The 21,345-nt window shown below is 43.0% G+C and overlaps 1 protein-coding gene across 1 annotated transcript in view; it reads right to left on the reverse strand.

Annotated features, from left to right (window-relative positions):
* Positions 1 to 21,345, reverse strand: part of adgrl1a (adhesion G protein-coupled receptor L1a) — a 96,625-nt gene that overhangs the window by 42,235 nt on the left and 33,045 nt on the right. Inside the window, exons 2-4 of the mRNA XM_030735191.1 lie at positions 17,631 to 17,808; positions 2,008 to 2,221; positions 327 to 436 (exon numbers count right to left, since the gene is read on the reverse strand). Coding sequence (XP_030591051.1) covers positions 327 to 436; positions 2,008 to 2,221; positions 17,631 to 17,700 — 394 coding nt within the window. The 5' untranslated portion in view covers positions 17,701 to 17,808. The remainder of the gene's footprint in view (positions 1 to 326; positions 437 to 2,007; positions 2,222 to 17,630; positions 17,809 to 21,345) is intronic.

Consider the following 21,345-nt stretch of genomic DNA (forward strand, 5'->3'; position numbering starts at 1 on the left):
GAAGAAAAAAGGTTTAGTGCTCTGTGAGTGTGTGCACGTGTGTGCCTCTGCAGTGTATGAGAAAGAAGAGAGACAGAGAGAGCAGGTGAGGATGGCTGTCTGTCTTGTTTTGTTTTGATTGTGTTGAGAAAATCCAGAGAGAGCAAGTGAACACAAGCGAGTGTAAGAATGCCATCTTTTTTAGGGTTTTTTTTTTTTTGAAGGGGGAGGGGGTTGAAGAGGGGTAGAGAGGCTCAGGTGAGGGTATAGGAAAGGATGGGAGGGGTGGTGAATGGGGTGAGGGAGGGCGGGGAGGTGGAAAGGTATGATAGGGTCTTGGTACTCACTGTAGGGGACACACTCATACTGGATCTCCAAGTACTTGTAGGTCCCTGGGCAGGGGTCTGGGAACACATCTGACCCCGCAACCACCACACACTGAGTACGATTATTACACCTGTGAGATGAGACAGAGTAGGGCAGGAAGCAAGAAAAAAGAGAGAGAAAGGAGGAAGCAAGCAATAAAAATAATGATGAGTGCCATTGTAAGAAAGACAGAGAGGAGGGGTTGTATTCCCAAAAAAAAAAAAACATCTTCAGGCTCTGAAAGACAGAGGGAACAGTAGGGAAGGGAGTAATTTCACACTAGACTAGATCATGTGACAGCTGCACCCGAAGGGAGGTGGAAACAGAGGGGGAGGGAGAATTGGGGGGTGGGGGGTAGAGTATGGGGGGTGCTGAAGGATAGAGAGAGGCAAGGAGGGAGGTAAGAGGCAGAGAGAGGGTGAGTGACGTAAGAGCCTCCTCTCCTGGGGGATTGTGAGTGGGAGCAATTAGAGGTGAGAGAACAGGGAAGGACGAGGGGGGGGGGGCTAAGGCAGATACTCTACACCACACGCATAGGGAAAACATTCATATGCACATAATACCTACATCTAAACCACATCGCTGCATGCCTTCTCACGGTTGCACACATACACACAGAAGCAGCGATACACATCCACATGCACGTGTACTTAGTTATTCTCAACACATAATCCTTCTCTATCCAGCTTTGAGCATTTCCCCACTGTGCAGTCTTTCTCACCCTTCATATCTCAAATCTCTGCCGCACTCTCTCTATCATCCCATCATTTCTACAAGTCTTTCTTCTTCTTTTACCCCCTTAATTTTCTCCTCCACCCCCTACTACTTCCCTCCCTCCCTTGCTCAAGCTAGCACCCTGTGCCTCCATTACAAGCGTGATGGATAGCTGGAAGAGAGCTTCCATTGATCTGAGCTAAAAGGAAGCAGATGCTGAGCACAAACACAGAGAGCAGCTGTAGGAAGCACTACAAATACTCCGGCAATAAACATACAGATTCTCGTGCATACACGAAAGTGAGTACACACATGAACTACCATACGAATGGAAGTTTTACCAAGATGTAGTGGTGTTCGTCAAGTATCTTCCACAAAAGATACAGTTGAATGCAGAAGTTCAAGTACCCCCTGACAAATTGCATGTTAGTTTTGTTTTGTTTTTTTACGTGAAGAGAAGTAAATAAATTCCTGAAGCAAGCATATGTTAAAACTAAGCATCCTTCAAATATTAATTCTTTTTTTCTTACTTCATGCACTTTAAATTGGAAAACACTAAAGTTTGGAAACGTTTCCACTTGTAAAGTCTCAAACTTCATTAATATGTTCCCAAGAATTGTCATAGGCAACTGATAATTTCTCCCACTCATGTTCCCAAATTTTGCCACCTGTTAGAATTAATGGCATTTTTTAAAATTAATTACATAAAAATGGAAAAGTTTAATAAGGAAAGGCTCAATCTGATATCAGTTTTATTTTAAAAAACAACAACAAAAACCCCCACAAATCTACAATTTGCCAAGGGGTGCCCAAACCATAGATCTCAGGAGGAAAAGCAAGGCATTCTAGAGGAACTGTGTTGTGAAATAAAATCTTGTTTCCTCTGCCAATAACAGGCTCTTACTCTGTACAAACATACACACAAAATCTAAACAGATCAATAGGCACCTCTGTGACATTATCTTGAAGGCGTCGGGCAGGTAGCACTGCACATTCTCCATCTGAAAGGGGTCTGCGTCACAGATTTTATCATCAGTGCGGCCGTAGTTAGCTGTCTCAATCATAATGACATCACTTCCAGGGCAACGCAGCTCAATCGGGTAGCCTTCACACGCCAGCTCCCGGCGCATCAAGCCGAAGGGCATCATTGACCGGCTGAGAGCTGAAGTGGAAAGAGAGAGAGAGTCACAGTTATTGATAATTCAATGATCCTTAATATACACTTTTAAGAGGTACTTCATTGTTCAGTTTAATTGTAAATCATACACTGCTCAAAAAAATTAAAGGAACACTTTGAAAACACATCACATCTCAATGGGGAAAAAAATCATGCTGAATATCTATACTGATGCCACGTTATTTGATGGCAATGAAAATAATCAACCTACTAAGTTCAGGGCTACATTCAAAGTAACCCTGAAAACAAAGTGAAAACATGAGGCAGCAGACTGGTCCATTTTGCCAAAATGTCATTGCAGCAGCGCAAAATGGTACTCAGTAGCTTGTTTGGCACCCATATGCTTGTTTGTATGCATCCCTGACTATATCGGGGGATGCTCCTAATGAGATGACGGATGGTGTCCTGGGGGATCTCCTCCCAAATCTGGACCAGAACATCACTGAGCTCATGGAGGTGCAACCTGGCATCGGATTGACTGAAACATAATGTCCCAGAGGTGTTCTATTGGATTTAGGTCAGGTGAGCATAGGGGTCAGTCAGTGGTATCAATTTCTTCATCTTCCAGGAAGTGCCGCCACATGACGCTGGGCATTGTCGTGCACCAGGAGGAACCCAGGACCCACTGCACCAGCGTATGGTCTGACAGTGGAACCGAAGATTTCCTGATACCTAATGGCAGTCAGGGTGCTGTTGCCTAGCCTGTAGAGGTCTGTGTGTCTCTCCATGAATATGCCACTCCAGACCATCACTGACCCACTACCAAACTGGTCATGTTGAATGATGTTACAGGCGGCATAACATTCTCCACAGATTCTCCAGGCTCTTTCAAGTCTGTCACATGTGCTCAGGGTGAACCTGCTCTCATATGTGAAAGCACAGTGCGCCATTGGTGGACCTGCCAATTCTGGTATTCTGTGGCAAATGCCAGTCAAGCTCCACAATGCTGGGCAGTAAGCACAGGGCTCACTAGAGGATGTTGAGCCCTCAGGACATCCTCATGAAGTCTGTTTCTGATTGTTTGGTAAGAGACATTCGCACCATTGGCCTGCTGGAGGTCATTTTGTAGGGCTCTGGCAGGAGAAAGTATTGGTCCTGCTGATGGATTAAAGACCTTCTACGGCCCTGTCCAGCTCTCCTAGAGTAACTGCCTGGCTCCTGAAACCTCCTCCATGCTCTTGAGACTGTGCAGGGAACCATAGCAAACCCTCTACCAATAGTGCATATTGATGTGCCGTCCTGGAGGAGTTGGACTACCTGTGCAACCTCTGTAGGGTCCAGGTCCGGCCTCATGCTACCAGTAGTGACACTGACCCAAATGCAATGCTAGTGAAAAAAAAACAGTCAAAAACTATGAGGAGGTAACAAATATCAGTGGGCTCCACCTGTAAAACCATTCCTGTTTTGTGGGTTGCCTCATTGTTGCCCCTCTAGTGCACCTGTTGTTCATTTCATTAACACCAAAGCAGCTGAAACTGATTAACAATCCCCTCTGCTACTTAACTGACCAGATCAATATCCCAGTGCTTTAACTGACTTGATGCTATACTCTGATTAAAAAGTGTCCCTTTAATTTTTTTTTGAGCAGTGTTTGAGAGGAGCAGGTGGTATGAAAGTACTTCCTGTTATTCTCGTGTAAAACACAAATGAGCCATTATTGACTTGCCTTCATTCAATGGGAATTTTTCAGTGCTACTGATGCACAGCCTGGCCCACCAGTGTCCACATATTGGCATGAAGAATTTACAACCATACCAGCTTTTCCAATGAGATATTGCACCACTTGTGAAACAAACTGTGAGAGTTTCAAATGTTAACAAACTCCTACACACTGCCAGGCAGCAGCTTATCATACTCGTCCCAATGTACTTTCTAGCATCTTTTGGTGTATTCTGCCTATCAGAAATGTTGGATTAGGTCTGAGCAAGAGAGGAAATAGGGGTGGAAGAAGGAAAAAAGAGACAGAGAGCATCTGTATGCGTTTTCAACTCTGGTGTATACACCATTTGCACACCCACTGCTGGTAATCAGCTGTCTGAGAGGCATGTCAATGTACTGCTGCGGCTCTGTGTGGAGAAGGGTCAGCAGGGAAAGCGGGGTACTCAGGGTTAATCACTGAGCCAGGCTGAGAGGCATGAAAGAGGCCTGCAAAGAGGTGCTGAGAGAGACACTCATTGCCTCTCCAGCTCTCTCCATAACTGCATACCTTTCCAACTGCTTCTCCATTCAGCCTAAAAAAAAAAAAATAACAAAATGGCTGCCAGCTTCGTTCACAGTGCAGGTGGAGGCAGGGGCACGGAGACAGAATAGAAGTAGACAGAAGTGGAGTGAGTGATCTGAAAGTGAAGCTGAAGGACAGCCAGTGTCCCTCTGGTGAGCCTCATGCCAGGCACTGTGAGAGCTGCTATCCGTGGTCCTGAACTAAAACTTCTTTTGGGAAAATAGCATCCCTAGAGTTGGAGCTGCATCAGAGACTACTAGGTATGGAGCTGTCCGCTGTCCTGAAGGACCAGAAGGCTTTGACCGAGATCTCCTTTGCAATGTCAGTAAGGAGGGCATGGCACACACTACACTGATGGAGGGAATACTGTGAAATCTAAACAGAGTGGTGGTAGGTCAGTCCACGTTCTTTATAAACCAAGGCTTTCACTGCACAGCACTTCGCCTTGCTAGACAGGCTCAGCAGCAGACAAGGGCACTGAGTCAGCCCCTCTCCCCCACTACTGTTAGTGCTGAAACCCACAGAGCAGGGCTGTTTTCCTTTGCTGAAACTGAGCTAGTACTGCTTAAGTTTCACCCACTGTCCATTCAGAAGGAGTGCCCATCTGGGTCAATGTCAATGTCAGTCATTCCAGACATGCTCTGCAGCACTGTGCTACATGATTCACTGCCACTGGACTTGCTCATATTTCTAAATGCCACCCATTTATGCAGCAGAGACTTCAGTTCAGTTGTGTAACTAACGCCATTAAGGCTGAATGACTAGCACAGACAGACTTCGAATCTTTTATGCCTCGCCAGAATGCAGTGCCAGTGCCAAATCACAAAGGCCTAAATGCAAAAGCGCATACTAATTAAAGCACATGGAGATGCAAACAGCAGGCGAGGCCAGACAAACAAGTCTACACTCAAACGCAAAAGGCCCACACAAGCAAATTAGCACATACGCAGACGCACTGAGCAGACGAGTATACATGATCACAGTAAAGAACACATACACTTGCACACATACATGCATACACACAGAGTTCTTGTGTCACAGTGGGGACACAATGTGCAGTGTCAGTGTGTGGCCTTGTCGTCTTAACTACCCTGTGGTGTGAATACACAGCAGTGTACAGCTGGCCAGTGATTAGAACCTTACAATGAGCCAAAAGGGAAGTAAAAGTGAAGGGGGCCACCAGGAGTGATCACACTTAGTCTGCTTACGCTTTAGACCAATGCAAAGAATATTAGTCCCCACCAGTAGTGGCAGCACTTTACATATCAAGCAAACTGAAATGGTAATGGTGCAGTATTTCTGACTTTTCAGGTCCATCTACTACCACTGATTTGAGAACATCTCCTTTTATCCACCCCTCATTTCTTTATGTCTTGCTTCTAAGGAGCCAGACAGGGTTTTTGTTTGTTTGTTTGTTTCTACACATAACAGACAACTTAGCAAAGAACCAACTGTAAATTGTATCTTTAGGCACTTTGTCACTAGCAGCCTGTCACAAAAACACATAATTTGTTCCCATTTCTTTAGCTAAATCTATGAAAAATGCCAAAGATAACAGTTCGACAGGCATAAAATAGTATTTTTGCATCAACGAGGTGTTTCCCAAAGAACTAGTAGCTGAAAACCTGGCACATCTTGGCAGGGTGTGCAGTGTGTCCACAAAAACTGAGGAAACTGGACAAGTGGAGGATACAAGAAGAAGTGGCAGGTGTAAAAACTATCTACAGCACATGAACAGTATCTGAAAGTCATGTCCTTAAGAAAAGGGCGGGTGGGGGGCTGACACAGGACCTGAGAAATGCATCTGAATTTTCATTTGATCCATTATTTTGTGCTGAAGCCTCATCAGAAATAGTGTCATTGGAAGGGTGGTTGTCAAGAAGTCAAACAGGAAGAAAAGTCTGAGGTATGCCAAATTACAAAAGAACTGGACTGAAAATGGGTGGCAACAGGTTGTATGGAATGATGACTCTTAAATCAATGTACATTGGAGGTCAGGAGGGAGGGAAAACAGCTATCTGTTAACCTGATAACTGGCCGCACCAGTCTATTTTCAGTGATTCCCTCATACACCCAAAATAAATAAATGGTATATCTAAAAAAAAAGTTACAGTAAATGTAAACACTACATATACACATAGACTAAAAAACACAATCCTCCTAATAGTCCTTCTCTGATAGAAAAGGTTAAACATGGTTGAGGCTCTGTCACAGTCTGGGGCTGCATTTCAGCCAGTGACGTTGTGGATCTTGTCAAAATTGATGGAATTATGAATGCAAAAATGTACCATCAGATACTGTCAGACAACCATGCCATAACATCTGGAAAGTATCTGACGGGCAACAGCTTAATTTTCTGCATGACAATGATCCCAAACACACTGCCAATGCAGTAAAGACATATCTGGATAGAAAAAACACACAACGGAACACTATCAATTGTGGACTGACCTCCCCACAATCTGAACCTCAACATTATTGAAGCAGTGTGGGGTCATTTTGACAGAAAATGGAACAAAAGGACAAAAGACAGACAACGGCCAAAGAAGAACTTTGAATGTTCTTCAAAAAGCCTGGAGAATTATTCCTGCAGACTACTTAAATAAATTACAAAAAAGCTTGGCAAAGAGAATTCAGGCTGTGTTGCAGAATAAAGGTGATTATACCAAATATTGACTTTCAAGCTCATTACAATCGTACAAACTCTGTTTTTGCCTCATACACTGTATTTCCATGGATGTTGGCATGTTTCAATAAATCACTGCACCTATTTCCAATTTTGCAAGCAACATATAAAGAAATGAGGGACGGCTCAAGACTTTTGCACAGCACTGTATAACTTTTTGAACAATTTCAAAATTCAACAACACACTTTCATTCCTTGTATGTGCACTGATAAGCTTATCTAAGTGCCAATAATTATCTTTGGCATCTCACCTATACCTTACTGCATGGACAGTCACATGCTCTTTAGTCAACAGCTACACAAAATATAATGAGTCTACTGAATCCCAATGATGTGTAGCTGGTTACGAAACATTACCAAATATATGCGGAAACTGCTGTATGAACCTAAATCCATTATCTTTTTTTTTTTCAAGTATATCTTTCTCTGGCCCAGCTGTTATAGCATATATTTAGTTTTAATTGAGCACAGCCATTATTGAGTCAGTACATTTCAGTAGTGGCAGCTAAATAACTACCCTATTTCTAGCACCCCTACAAATCTCTGCTTCTGCCATAATATATAATATTTCACACCTACATATTTCAAACCAACGCAACCACTTTTTGACAAGTTGCAGGTCTAAGGTGGGTTTTAAAGTGTAGCTATACAGAAGGATCCATCTTGCAGAGATTTTTGAATGGTGTATTCACAACAAGCATGGGTCTCAACCTGAGGGATTCAGTGTCTATGTGTGTGTGTGAAAGGGTGTGTGTATGTGGTAGTGTTCCAGCCAGATGGCCCGAGGCCTAGCTGGAGCTGTGGCTGGCTCTGAGCTGAGCCGAGATGAGATGAGCAGAGGATAAGCTTGGACTGGCCATGGGCTATGATTGTCCTTCACTCTGCAGGAATCCATTAAGGTTTCAGGGTCTCTTTAGCCAGCACACACAGGCACACACAATAACACACATGGCCATTTAGTCTTGTCTGTCAGTCTCATAATAGCCGAATGAAGTGACTTCCTCAGCAGCAGCCATATGTATAGGTGGATGTAATCTCTCACACTGAGACTATGATTTATCTCCTGTGGTATATAAAACTGCGTTAATATCCACCATGCTCAAGAAATGCTACCAATTGTTACACATACTGATAATGGGCCAAATCAGTAATTATACAAGCTGATTTTCATGGATGTGGCAGTGTGGAAGTGACAGAGGTCACGCACACACAGTCACAAAGCCAGAGCCCTGGTGTCACTCCAGGGCAGCTGGTGTGAAGAGCTGAAGCGGTTGGCTTCAAAATAGAAGCTCCATACAAATTAAGAGCAACAGAGAGAACTGATTGGATTTGACTCATTATCCTCACACAGTAATTAAAGCCTGAGGGTGGATAGATGCTTGGACCATCAGACAAGAACATAATTTTGCACAAGTCAATCTAGATTTTACATGCTCATACGCTCTCTATTGCTGTTAGTCTTTACATCGATTCTTAATCTTACGTATGTAGATGCAGTGCACATAACAAACGTGCAAGCAAATCCGATATAATTGATAAAATGAGATAAGAAACTATTACCTACAACTGGAGCCGTGACTAACACTTGAGAAAAGTTAAGAGAAAATCTGTAGTCTGTTATATCAGTAATGACAAGAACAGGTGGCATTTAAAAATATATCAAGTTTGTTGTATGAAAAGACAAAGATTTATCTTCATCAGCAGCAACATGCTTTCAAACATTAAAGCATCTTGATTTCACCACCTCAGACAATTTGACCTTGAGCTGTGTTATCATTAAAGACTCTCATAGAGACTATAGTGTCTTTCTCAGTGAAATGGTTTGGCCTTGGAGGTAGCCAGCAGGTTTGCGACTGAGTCACAATAAGAGATTATAATTGTGGAGCCATCATGGCCTTGTGGCTGACTAGTCAAGTGGCAGAGTGTTTTTTGGGGGTCGAAATATGATCAGCCCTTTAGCCTCTCTGTCTGATCCAACACCCATCTCCTAATGCTACTCATTAGCAAAGCACCGAAGCATAAAACCAGAGAACATGTTATCCAGTAGTGGAGAGGTTTCTTCTTATATCACAGTGCTTAACATTAACTGTATGGTAAGTCTTTACAGCTAAGAGGTCATTTCCTATTTTTGTCCACATAAACCAGTAGTACTATTTAAATACCTCTTACATCTGCATATGCCCTCAACATCAGCACTACCCCAAAGAGCTAACTCCCTCCTAACTTTCAGGTTAGTTCCTTAGTAAAGCTGGCGAGGAAGAACAAGTAATTTTACAGTCATTGGACAGAACTGAGAGGCCTCAGTGATGGGGATCCCTCTCCAGCTGAGAATCATCCCTACCAATTTCTAGAGCTCCTTATCAGCTTAGTGCTGCATCTTAGCGACTCACTTAGCACTGCGAGTTAGCGTAATGACTCACTGGAGCATGGCCTGTCACCACAGACAGGCTGAGGCGATGCGGCCAGAACTGTCACATTCAGGCAGCCTTCAAGCTGAGGAGTTGTGACAAAGTGACATGCTGAGACAAACCTAAAGGCCTAACATGAGGGGGGGGGTAGCCTGAGCTTGTGGGACAGTGCATGTGTGTATGCATGTATGTGTGTGCGCTTTTGGATGGTTGGGAGAAATGTTGGCCTCAAAGCTAGGATGCTATCTCATCTCTGACTCCTCCGCCTGTCTGCTGCAGGCAAAGGAGACGGAGGAGATGAGATGAGGAGTGACTGAATAGGGAGTCACCAGTCTTGCTATAAGGTCAGAACACAAAGCAGTGCCAAAATGACACACATCCACTGTGATGGAGCTGAGTGGCCCAACACACGGGAGGAAGAAATGGAATGGCACAGCAAATGAGACAGGGTAACAATGGAAAAAGATAGAAACCTTCAAACAAAGTGCTGGCAGCAGATGAGCATAACGACTATTCTTTGTGGAGGCACAAGGTCAGTGACATAAAAGAAATGAGGCAGACAGATTCGTGGGAGAGGAGACCTCCTATTGTTTGGATCTGCTCAATAAGACAGCCTCTCTCCTCAGCAGCCCCGTCCTCTAACAGAACTGAATTACAACATAGCCCATAACATTACATCATTCATAAGAGAATTAAATGTGCCCCTGTTGGAAATGGGATACGTACACCCTCATGCAAAACTCAAGCATTTGCAATTATGGACACGCACATACACACAAACTCTTGCAGGCAAATGCACACAAGCCCTACCCATCATCCATCCTCAACCTCAACAACTCTCTGTGTGCATTGACAAACTTTGCTGTGGGGGGAACTAGCAGGCATTGCATAGAGATTAAGATGGGTGGTTAAAAAAAAACCGCTGAGACACTGAACAACATACACACAAACTTGAGGAGGGAGGCGAGACAGGACGTGCTCATACTGTCAAACCACTTCATTGCTGGCCTTGGCATCTAATTATGCAATAAAAGTGCCTCAACACAGGGAATCGGCATAGCCCAAAATAAAAATCAGCCTGCCTAAAAAGTAGGAGATTCACCGGGTGTAAAATATCCTCCATCTCCCTAGGGAAGAGTGCAGTGCTACAGGCCCAGCACAACTCTATTCTGTTCTCTGTTTCCAGCACATATCACAGGAGGCAGGCCAGCAGACAGTGAGTCAGACCTAGATTCATATAAACACTGTGCTGGAGTAAAACTGCAGGTGCTGCAGGGAAACAGCCACAGGGATGAGGGAGGAATGGAGTAGAGACAGAGAAGCAGAGAGGGGAAAGCAGAGAAGTTCCTGAGGAAATGAAGACAAGAAAGTGATGAGAAAAGAGAAAGTCAAAGTGTGGAGGAGAGAGGGGAAGACTGAGTGAGTAGCTTGTGAAAAATAAGGTGTGTGTGTGTGTGTGTGTGTGTGTGTGTGTGTGTGTGTGTGTGTGTGTGTGTGTGTGTGTGTGTGTGTGTGTGTGTGTGTGTGTGTGTGTGTGTGTGCGTGTGCGTGCATTTGGAAAAGTTGTAAGTTACAACCAGAGACCTGTTAAGAAAGATGAGTGTCAAAGCCCAGCCCTGCCACTGCATTAGACACTTAATTAACCTTCTTATACACTAAGCCAAAGGTTTGGAGGCTTGGACAGTATGTGTGTCTGAGTGTATTTTCACTCTGCATGTTTATGAGCTGATCGATCTGTTTGCAAGTATACTTATGTAGTTAACCGCAGCATGCGGCATTTTGTGCACTCCTGTACTTTCATGTTTTCATATCTACAGCATGAATTAAAAAATTGATTTGGCAATAAAACCACATTATATTCCTCTTACACTTACACTACGCTATTGTATTCACTTGCAATGCAATGAGTATACACTGTGAGTTTCGTCCTCTCTTTGGGTTTTTCTTTTTCACCTCACACCATCCCTCAATCCCTCATCTAATTTCATTCACCTGGAAACTCTCTCATTTACCTTTATTCACTTGCCCCCTACACCTTCCCCTCACTCTCCCCACCTCTTAGTTTCTCCTTTTGTCCCAACCCTTCACCTCCAGTTTTCTGTTCCCATTCCGTTCTCCTCCTTTACTCCCACTCACTGTATCGCCAGCCTCTCCCCTGTAATCCATCTCTCTTTTTCTTCGCTTCTCTACTCTCTCTGCCCTTGGCTTCTAGCCGTAAGCTGCTGCTAATAATTATCAATCTGCATTCCAAAAACACAAGATAAGCAAATGTACACATTCTTAATCACATGACATGCTTGATACATACACAGATGCACCTCTGCACACAGTCACAAACCAGCACTCTTGTATACGCACACATACAGTCCTTCACGGATGCACAGCTTCAAAGTTACACTGCACGGCCCTGAGAGGAAAGAGGCAGCTATCACACGACTGCACAAATAGGAACACAGTCCTCAATCCTTTATGTAAGAGCTTGTTTGCAGTACACAAATCAATGTACACAAACTAACATGCCCTTGCATACACACGACTACAAGCAAACACAAACGCACAAACAAAATGGGCACAAACACACGTACACTAACACTCTGAACAAATGAATAAACAAAAAGGCACAACCCCTGTATACAGTCACAAGCACATGAGAGCGGCATGCGTCATCTTCAAAGTGAGATTTGAAAGAACACGCCGCCACACCGCCCGGTCTGTCCCTCCTTCTACCACCCACCCCCAACTCCCAATATATGTTCAAAGGCCATCCATTAACCTTTCACTCACACAGGCCTCTCTGTGATCTACTGCTCTCAGCCAAGGGCTTTGAAGAGCACAGCAACTCTCAGCACCAGAGAGGGAGCGAGGAAGGTAGCAAACGAGATATGACAGAAGGCAGAAAGAGGCAAAGAGAAATGAATAACAATGACAAGAGATGTGTGCTGTTAACGGACGGAAGGCAGAGGGTAAGGAAAGGAGGAAAGTGTGGCTTGCGCAAGGCAGCAGGGTTAATCTCAATGATGGAGGCTAGACAGAAAGTGGGGTCGAGTGATCGGGAGAGCTGAGAGTTGAAAAAGGAGGCAGAACTGTGATGGGGCCAGGAAAGAGATAGGAGCGAGTGTAGGAAGGAGGGAAGTACATCACAACGCAGAAAGAGGGTATAATAGCTAAGGTGTTGGGGGGGCAGGGAGATTGGATGAAAATGAGAGGCGAGAGTTAGGAGTGAGAGAAGTGAGAGAAGTGAGAAGCACTGACTGTTGCAAATAAGATGAGAAAGCAACAAAAGCTTGAAAACACACACAAGGGGCACTGAGAGAGAATAGGGAGGGGGAAAAAAAGACTTTAGAGCAGTTCTTTATTGCAAAATCCAGATGATATGCAATATTCACAAGCCACTAGATTAGCAATTAGTGTCAGTGAAGGCTGTGGATTTCAGCTTTATGAAAGAGAAAAACCATGGTAAAACATACTCAAAGGTCATTTTCAGACAAAATGGGAGTGTTTACTTGTCTCAATGAACACACAACTAGGCTGTTTGGATAGCCTTGGTCTATAAAACTCCAAGCTATTAGAAATTTGAAAACATAACTTGCCTCTATAATTTATTATTTATGCCATTTAAGTCCAGCAACAGTCAACTGCCTCTCTGTGATTCTGCAACTAATATTTTTGTCAAAGGAAGATTGGCCAAAGCTAGTAACTGTACTCTTCTATTGAGAATCCTTCCATGTGAACTCACATAGCACAGGGACACGAAACACACAAGACTGGACCTGATCATAACACCAAAGTTACTGTGTAGAATTAATTACAAATAATAAATCACTGCAAAGTACCAGGTGTTGTGAGCAGAAGCAATGTGAACTGATGGGATATAACAACCCTGTCTCCAAGAAATTCGGCTTTTCCAATTACAGTGTTGTTGCACATGTAATCAGTCACTGCCTAGATTATGTTCAGAGGCACTTTTTTAAAAAATATATATAAAAATAACCTTCATAAACTATGCCCGAGTTGCCAGGATAAGTGAAGCCAGAGATTCCCATCTTCAGTTAAGTTCAAGCAACAAAGGAACTTTTGTTGGGGAAAAATGGGGGTTTTGGTCAAATGTACCATGCTTAACAAATGTATAAGACCACCACCCAATGTAAGGTTTATGCCACAGCTGCCCTAAATTAACAGTATTGAAGATTACCAATATAATTTCTTTATGTTTCTGTAATCCACCAGTATGTGCAAGCTCTTTAATTTAAATGTTATTTTTTTAAATGCTAAATTATTGTTATTGTTATCCATCAATTTTCAAATTCACTGTCTTACAAAAAAGCAGTAAAGTACATGATTATTTTTGATTAAGAGGCCAAATTACAGTTATTAACTTGAATTCCTTAACAGAAAAAATAGCTTTAGTGGTTGAATGCTGTGCTTGATATAATGTTATGTTATGCTTAATTTGCTTTTCAGAGATGGCTCAAATTTGGGTATAAAAACATGAATTCAGTTTTCAGTGCTAATAAATAATAATATAATTTTTAGTTTTAAACAAGTTTTTGGAAGATTTTTTTTTAACTATTTGTGTGTTGTTTTTTTGACAGGTGGTCTAGTAAATTTATTGAGCACTACATACTTTTTGTCTCTCTGATCTCTGTCCACAAAAAATGTGCAGTGAGAGCCTAAATATCACCATAAAAAACTTGCAAGTGGGTATTTCCAGCAAAAAATCATACAGGAAGAAAAAGGACAAATTTAGTGACACTTGATGTGAAGTAAAGGAAGAGCTGATAAATTCCTGGCACAGCAGTGGAGCACTTTCTTTAAATCTTTGAGGCAGGGCACTGACTTTACTGAATGATGCACTCTCTCAGTGCCTTTATAATTCTAAAAGTATTTATGGATGCAAATGAATTGCCTTAAGAATTAGTTTCAACAAGAGAGGGATTTTTACAATGTTCACATCAGTGACTCGTTTAAATGCTGTTGAATCTAATCAACTAATTTCATGTACAGCTTTAATGCTCTGCTTGACATATGCTCAAGCAAGAAGTGTACAGCTGTGAGTTTACAAAATGAAAAGAATAAAGCAATGCAGAATGCTGTTTAGGAAGCCTCAAAGTTGCACGCGACAAACAGCCATGCGTATACAGCAAGGTTAGTGGTAATGTTTTATTGCCTTCTCTAGATATTACTGGCATAAGCCTGCCAGTTCCTATGAATTTATGAGTAGGCCACTGTTTTAAAATTACAATTTTAATATTATTGCAGGACTGAAAGAGACGTCTTTAACTGTGCAAATTCAATATTGGATTTTTAAATCCTCACTCTCTTTTTTTTTTTAAATCTTCCCTCAGAATTTACATTTAGAATTGAGCAACATTTGGACCCTCAGTCATAAAAAAAAATGCATCTGGCTTGCAACAGCATAGTGAATTCTTCATGCAGCCCTCCAAAAAAACAAAAAACTACCAAGCCCTGCATTACAGAAAGCAAAAGCATACACTGAGAACACTCCCCATTCAAACATTGTGTCACCCTCCGAGAACAGTCAAGAGACTAAGCACTTTGTTGAGAAGATGTGTAAAAACAGCTAGTCCCCTATCCTTAAATAATAGCTACTGTTCAGGGGAAAAGGCAGGGAAGAAAAAAACCAGGGAGAGGAGGGGAAGACAGATAAAAATGTCTGTGTGTGCACTAAAGGACCAGGGGCCTTTCCACATGACTGATCTGAGAGCAAAGGCTTAAATACAGGGGAGATGAGAACAGATTCAACCAGTCAGCTGGCACTGCCATCCTGGTATGAGTGGCACACACAAACACACACACACACACACACAAAAACGCTCCTGCACACATCTATCTGGATATGTCAGCGCGCTCACATAAACACAAAGATCCATACAGACTCTCGCATACACACATCACTATGTACCCATGGACATACAGGCACATTATGCACTACACTGTACGCTCGCAAATTCATACCCATCACATTGCAGACTGAAAGGACCTACAAATAGCCTTGTAATGGTCTTGCTGCCACCGCTGGTGCACATAAATACAAATATACATGCACACACCAACGCTTTTCACTGTGCTAAATGAAAGTTCTGTGTCAGGGCTTCATCACGTACAGCGCAGCTGCCTACAATGCCTGCCACATTAAGCAAGCCTAATGGGCTTTCAGATCAGCAGCACTGTGTATGAAGGGTGGTACATTCTCATGCATTCGGTGGAATCAGCGGGACATTCTGTTTGTCAAGGTACACATGTCAGGCTGTCAGGGAGACTGCCGCGACAAAGGGGTGGAAGGGTTTTTATATACCAGTACGATTATGACTTTATTTGCTCATGTTAGTATGAGTTTGTATTCACAGATGAAAATATTGTTTTTTTGTCTCACACAGCCATTGGATTACGAAGAAAAATGAAAAACTGCACAGTGATTTCAGGGGATAAATATTCACTGTGCGAGATGGGCAAGTGAGCGGAAGGAGTACGTGTACAAAGCTCATGCTGGTTAAGAACATTTGCACTAAAGAGCTACTTCCAGAGGAGAATAAATGGGTGTGTGTTAAGGGTAAATATTAGAATGTGCAGCCAGGAGCAGAGTGAGGTTAAAGCATCACAGATTAGTCGGGACACGGAGGAGGAGCAGGAGTACACATTAGACTGGGAAGCCATGTGTGATGATCATGCAGGTTTCCAAATGAGCTTTGATTAGTCTAAGAGGGATTTCAGCAGATCTCATCACATCAAAACCCTGCGCTCTTCCTTTAAATTCTACTTCCCTTGTTCTCTTTTCTTTTTCTCTCCTGCTCCCCTGGTCACACTACAAAAGACAGGATGAATTTCAGCCAAAATTGGACTGCCAAAATTATGTGCACCAAAACAGTGTGGGTGAGCATGAGCCAATGTAAATGTGCTACGTGCCTAATTCTAATAGAAAAAAGATTCTTCTTAATTTCATCCAACCAAATGCTCTGCCTGTGCGCTGATAGCGATTGTGACTGATTATCGATGTATTATTACTATTCCCAAAGTGCCAGGTCACACAGATAGGTGGAGGCTTATTTTTATACAAATACATACACCCACATGCACAACACAGAGCAAAATGATGCCAGACGCCTAATGGAACACAACATGGGCTACACAGATCTGATGTTACCAAAGGGAAAAAAAAAACTCAAATTAGAACCACACCCACCCAATCAGAGCCTTCACTGGGGGAATGTTACAGCAAATACTAATACCAACTCTAATATGAAAACACATTTTACTTTTACCCACTTTCTTCATCGCTAGCTCCTCCCTGTGGTAACCATGTATCCCTTAAGCTCCTCCTGCTCATCCTGGCTGTCCATCACCCAGCGGCTCATTGGCACTGAGTTGACGGAGAACATACAGCAGATGGTGTGCTGCTGTCTGTGTGGCAGGCCACTAGCAGGACACCCAGCAGCCCCTCCTTTCCCTCCTCGGCCCGCTGCCTACCCCTGCAATTCCTGTTCCTTCCCTCATACACATCTTCCAACAAATACACAACACCCTCCAGCGTCACTTCATCCCAACCAGGTCACCTGCTGCCAGGCTTACAACAGCTAGCACACACGCGACACAAAACAAAATATCTTATGGTACATGGCACATTCAAGGAGGTCACACATATGGCACCATTACATGCACGGATTCCCCCTTATTCTCTTGCCACGCTTCAACTAACATCAAGATGATGAGAAATTTTATTGACATTCTCATATCCACCTTGCTCAGACACACACTCTCTCGCTCTCTTTCTGTCTCCTGTAGAGAGAGTTCAGTTAATGAAGTGCAGCTTTTCTAGCCTGGTCAGCAAGTCAATATACTTACAACCTTCATCACATGTATAAATATTGCATCCTCATTAAATATTGCATCCAGTTACAAGTAACAGTGAAACCAACAGGCTCTCAAGATTTGTAAAACAGTGTAAGCTGGCTCAGTAAATTAATACAAAATCTTACAGTATGAATTCTGAATCCACACATGAGTACTATGTATCATGTGGACATGATACACACAACACTAGAGAATTTTAATATACCATACCCTGTGAGGATGGAGCAATATTGCTGGAAGCCACAGCACAAGTGAAGACGATCCAGACTGCAAGAGCCATGTTTGAGGCTGAGTAGTGCAAGGAAGTGGTCTAAAACTTAGAGGTGGTCAGCAGGCACAGGTGAGTTGGGGGGCACTTCCTCAGCTTACACCCTCCCTGAGGGTGAACCTGCGGGCAAAGAGGAAAGAATGAACAGAGAATTAGGAGACTCTTAAAATTCTGTAAAATTTGTGTCAGCAAAAGGAAATTATTATTTTCTTCGCTGTATAGCATTTTAATAAGAGAGGAGAGGAGAGGAGAGGAGAGGAGAGGAGAGGAGAGGAGAGGAGAGGAGAGGAGAGGAGAGGAGAGGAGAGGAGAGGAGAGGAGAGGAGAGGAGAGGAGAGAGGCTCCCCCTGTGGTGGTCAGGTAGAATGATCAGTTGGGAAATCTGAGGCCATTTTGTGCAGGATGGCTTGGCAACAGCTGTTGCCACTACCAGCTCATCACTCTCAAGTGTTTGGACGCTTGATTGAATCAGACTTGCTACATATGTTTTGGGGCTGTTAACTGAGTAACTGAGCTATTTTCACGTGAAAAATGCATGTCTTCTCTATGTGTGCACGTTTGTGTTTACAGGCACGCATACAAATCGAGACAGTGAAAAGTGGTGACTCAGTCAGCAGTGCTGCAGGGCTCACACATCTCATTTGCCTAATGAAATAAATCACAATGTGGAACTTGAGCTCTGATTTTTTTGACAGTGGAGCCTGCTCTGCCCCTTTAGGGGCTAAAAGGCAGGAAACAGTAAAGATGGTATTGTTACAGCTAACACTGCTCCTGCTGAGTTTGCTGATGGAACAGACAGATTGGTCTGCATCTCTGTGTGTTGTATGAGTGTTTTAGTTGTTTGTTTGTTTACTTTTAGTGGAGAGGGGGTTGCTTTGTCTTGTTTCATTTGGTGCATGATATACACACATACACTCATACATAACATACAAGTTGGGATACTGTATGGAGCTTTCATTGACTTCCACTGACTCCATTCATTTCCTGAGCATGTGCTCTATACCACTTTTAACTAGCCTGCACTTCAGCCTAACTACCAGTCACAACATTAATATCACATGCCTAACATTATGTAGGTCCACTCAGGCGTGCCACCAAAACGCACACTTTTGATTCATCAGGGTTTGGATACATGACTTTTGGACATGTCCTGCAGTATTTGGGACTGGGACTGTGGTAGAGGCGGTGATGTTATGGACTTTTCTTGCTCTGGCGCATGATCCGGGGAGTCTGGAGGTGGGATCAGTGGCTTGGGTTTTTTCCTTGTACTTTTTGAGGTGTTCTCAGGCATTTTTTTGAGGTATAGCAGCGTGCATTTTCCACCTTGGGAAGGCCTCTGCTATCAGGGAGTGCCATCACGATGAGCAGGGTGCTTTGCCTCCTAAAACTCTTTAGTTGCATGGGATGTGTCAAGGTAACATTCAGATGCAGAGCATTGCACTGTAAAAAGAAAAGCTTTTTCATTCACTTTGGCTGGCAGTAGTTTGACTGTTGTGGTCACTGGAGTATTGGGCAGCTTTAGCTCCACGTATTTGTGTGAGAGAAACTTCTGTAATCCTGATCAAGCGCCAAACTGTCCAAAATATCATGCTTAATCATACACAAAAGATCAACATAAAAATCTATGTGTGTGATAAATCTTAAAGATGGCAGATTAAGTGCATATTGCAGAACATGTGATGCCCTCAAAGAGTTCAGAGAAATTTTTATCTTACTATGCATATATCTGTACGGAAATAAACATAATCCTAATCTTGATTATAAACCTGAACTCCAAACACACAAAAAAAGAGAGTTAGGATTATAAAAGTCTCTGCATTTTTCATTTATCTAAGCTTTTCATCCTAGTAAATATGTCAACACACACAACATCATGCGAGCATGGACGGCAGGCCGTGAGTGACTAGGTAGTTTCACCCCTCTCTTTATCATCGCTGATTTGGTTTTCCTTCGACCTTGCCAGCCCCTCCTCTTCATGACCTTCTCTGATATTTAACCTCTTCCCCAGTGGCAATGCCGCCGACCTGCCTGGGTGTCGCTGCATGGATTAGTATGTTGGATATCGTAGAGTACAAGCAAGACAGAGTGAGAGAGATGCAGAGGGCAAATAGCAAAGAGGGAGAGAGAATGAAAGCAGAACAGAGTGCCAAGCACATTCACAGCAGCTGTTCATTGCACCAGCGTTTATTTCTATCATATGCACAACACACAACACGCAGACACAACCTCTGCACTAATGGAGCTTGTGCCTTAATTTGAGTTGTTGTGTGACCACCCTCTATGACCAGCAGTTGAGAGAAAAGGACATGCTCAGAGGGAGGGCAATAGGGACAAAGAAAATGTAGAGGAGCAGTACTGTAGAAGCCTCACAGCATTTACTCTCCAGCTCCAACTCTCCCACAGCCCCCACCCCATCCCCAATCCCACTTTATTATTGATGGTCAAAAAGTGATTCCATTCTGTGCAATGACAGGCATTTGTTTTTCCTGCAACATTTGTGCTTCAATATAAGAAAAATCTGTCTTTTCTCTTGTTTCTTTTGATTGTGCTTCTTTCTGTGCTTTTCAACAATAGCTCTCCTGTGGTCTCTGAAGAGGGCCAGGGAAAGAGAGCAAGGAGGGAGGGAAGGCTGGTGATTGAGGGAGAGAAGGAGAGAAAGTGCGGGGTGGATAAATTGGTTTTATTTTGTGACAAAAAAGAAAGCTGGCATTATGAAATGCTCATTTTCAATGTGATGGGGAGGGAGAACAGAAGGAATGAAGGATGAATGCAAGGCCAAAGTGAATAAAATGAGACAAAAAGAGATGACAAAACAAAGGAATGAGGTGATCAAGAAATAAAAAGAGAGGAAGTATCACACAAACCGAGTAACTAACAAATAAAGAACAAAAAGAGAAAGGGAAGTGAAGTGAAGGATGAGTTTCTGTAAAGGGAGAATAAATTCTTGAGACTGGGAGGGGAAACTGCTGAAAATAGCCAAGTGAGAACGGCAAAAGGAATAGTAAAAATGCAGGAGTAAAGGCAAAGGGGAAAGTATTTCTTCTGCTTGTGTCTATGAGTCAGCGTGCCTCTGGGTGGAGGAAGGTTAAGACTCTTTGGAGGGTGTGAGATGGGTGCCTTCTCTCTTCATGCTCTCCCTACTTGGAGGATGTTACATGCCTGAGGCCAGAGGCTGACCTTTTGCACTGATCACATCCACCATTATTATCATCACTGTTTCTCTTCTAATAGAGCCGAACATCATATCCCTATGAGACTGGAACCCACAAAGTGGGAAAGTGGACGGCAATTTCACAGCACTAGTGCAAAGGTGAGGAGGATGAGCATGAGAATAAAGGAAAGCCAGGCAAATGACGGTCACTTGTATTAACACAAAGACAAACGTGGCTGTCTAAATGGAAATGTAGCAGATTTATATTTAAGTACACAGATCTGCTATCTTGTTTCACATGCTACATTCTGTTTCTTTAGCTATTAATTTACAGGCCGCCTTGATCCAAAGCAAATAACCTCATTATCCACTTCTATTGGATCATTACGATAATCACCATGATCATTAGAATCTGTTTGCTTTAGCAGACATGCTCATCAAGAACAGGGTGACACAAGTCCTTTCAATACAGAGTGGGGGAAATGTTAAAAGCGCTGTGTGCCTGT

This window comes from Archocentrus centrarchus, chromosome 8, assembly GCF_007364275.1.
Source record: "Archocentrus centrarchus isolate MPI-CPG fArcCen1 chromosome 8, fArcCen1, whole genome shotgun sequence".
In the NCBI taxonomy this organism is placed as follows: domain Eukaryota; kingdom Metazoa; phylum Chordata; class Actinopteri; order Cichliformes; family Cichlidae; genus Archocentrus; species Archocentrus centrarchus.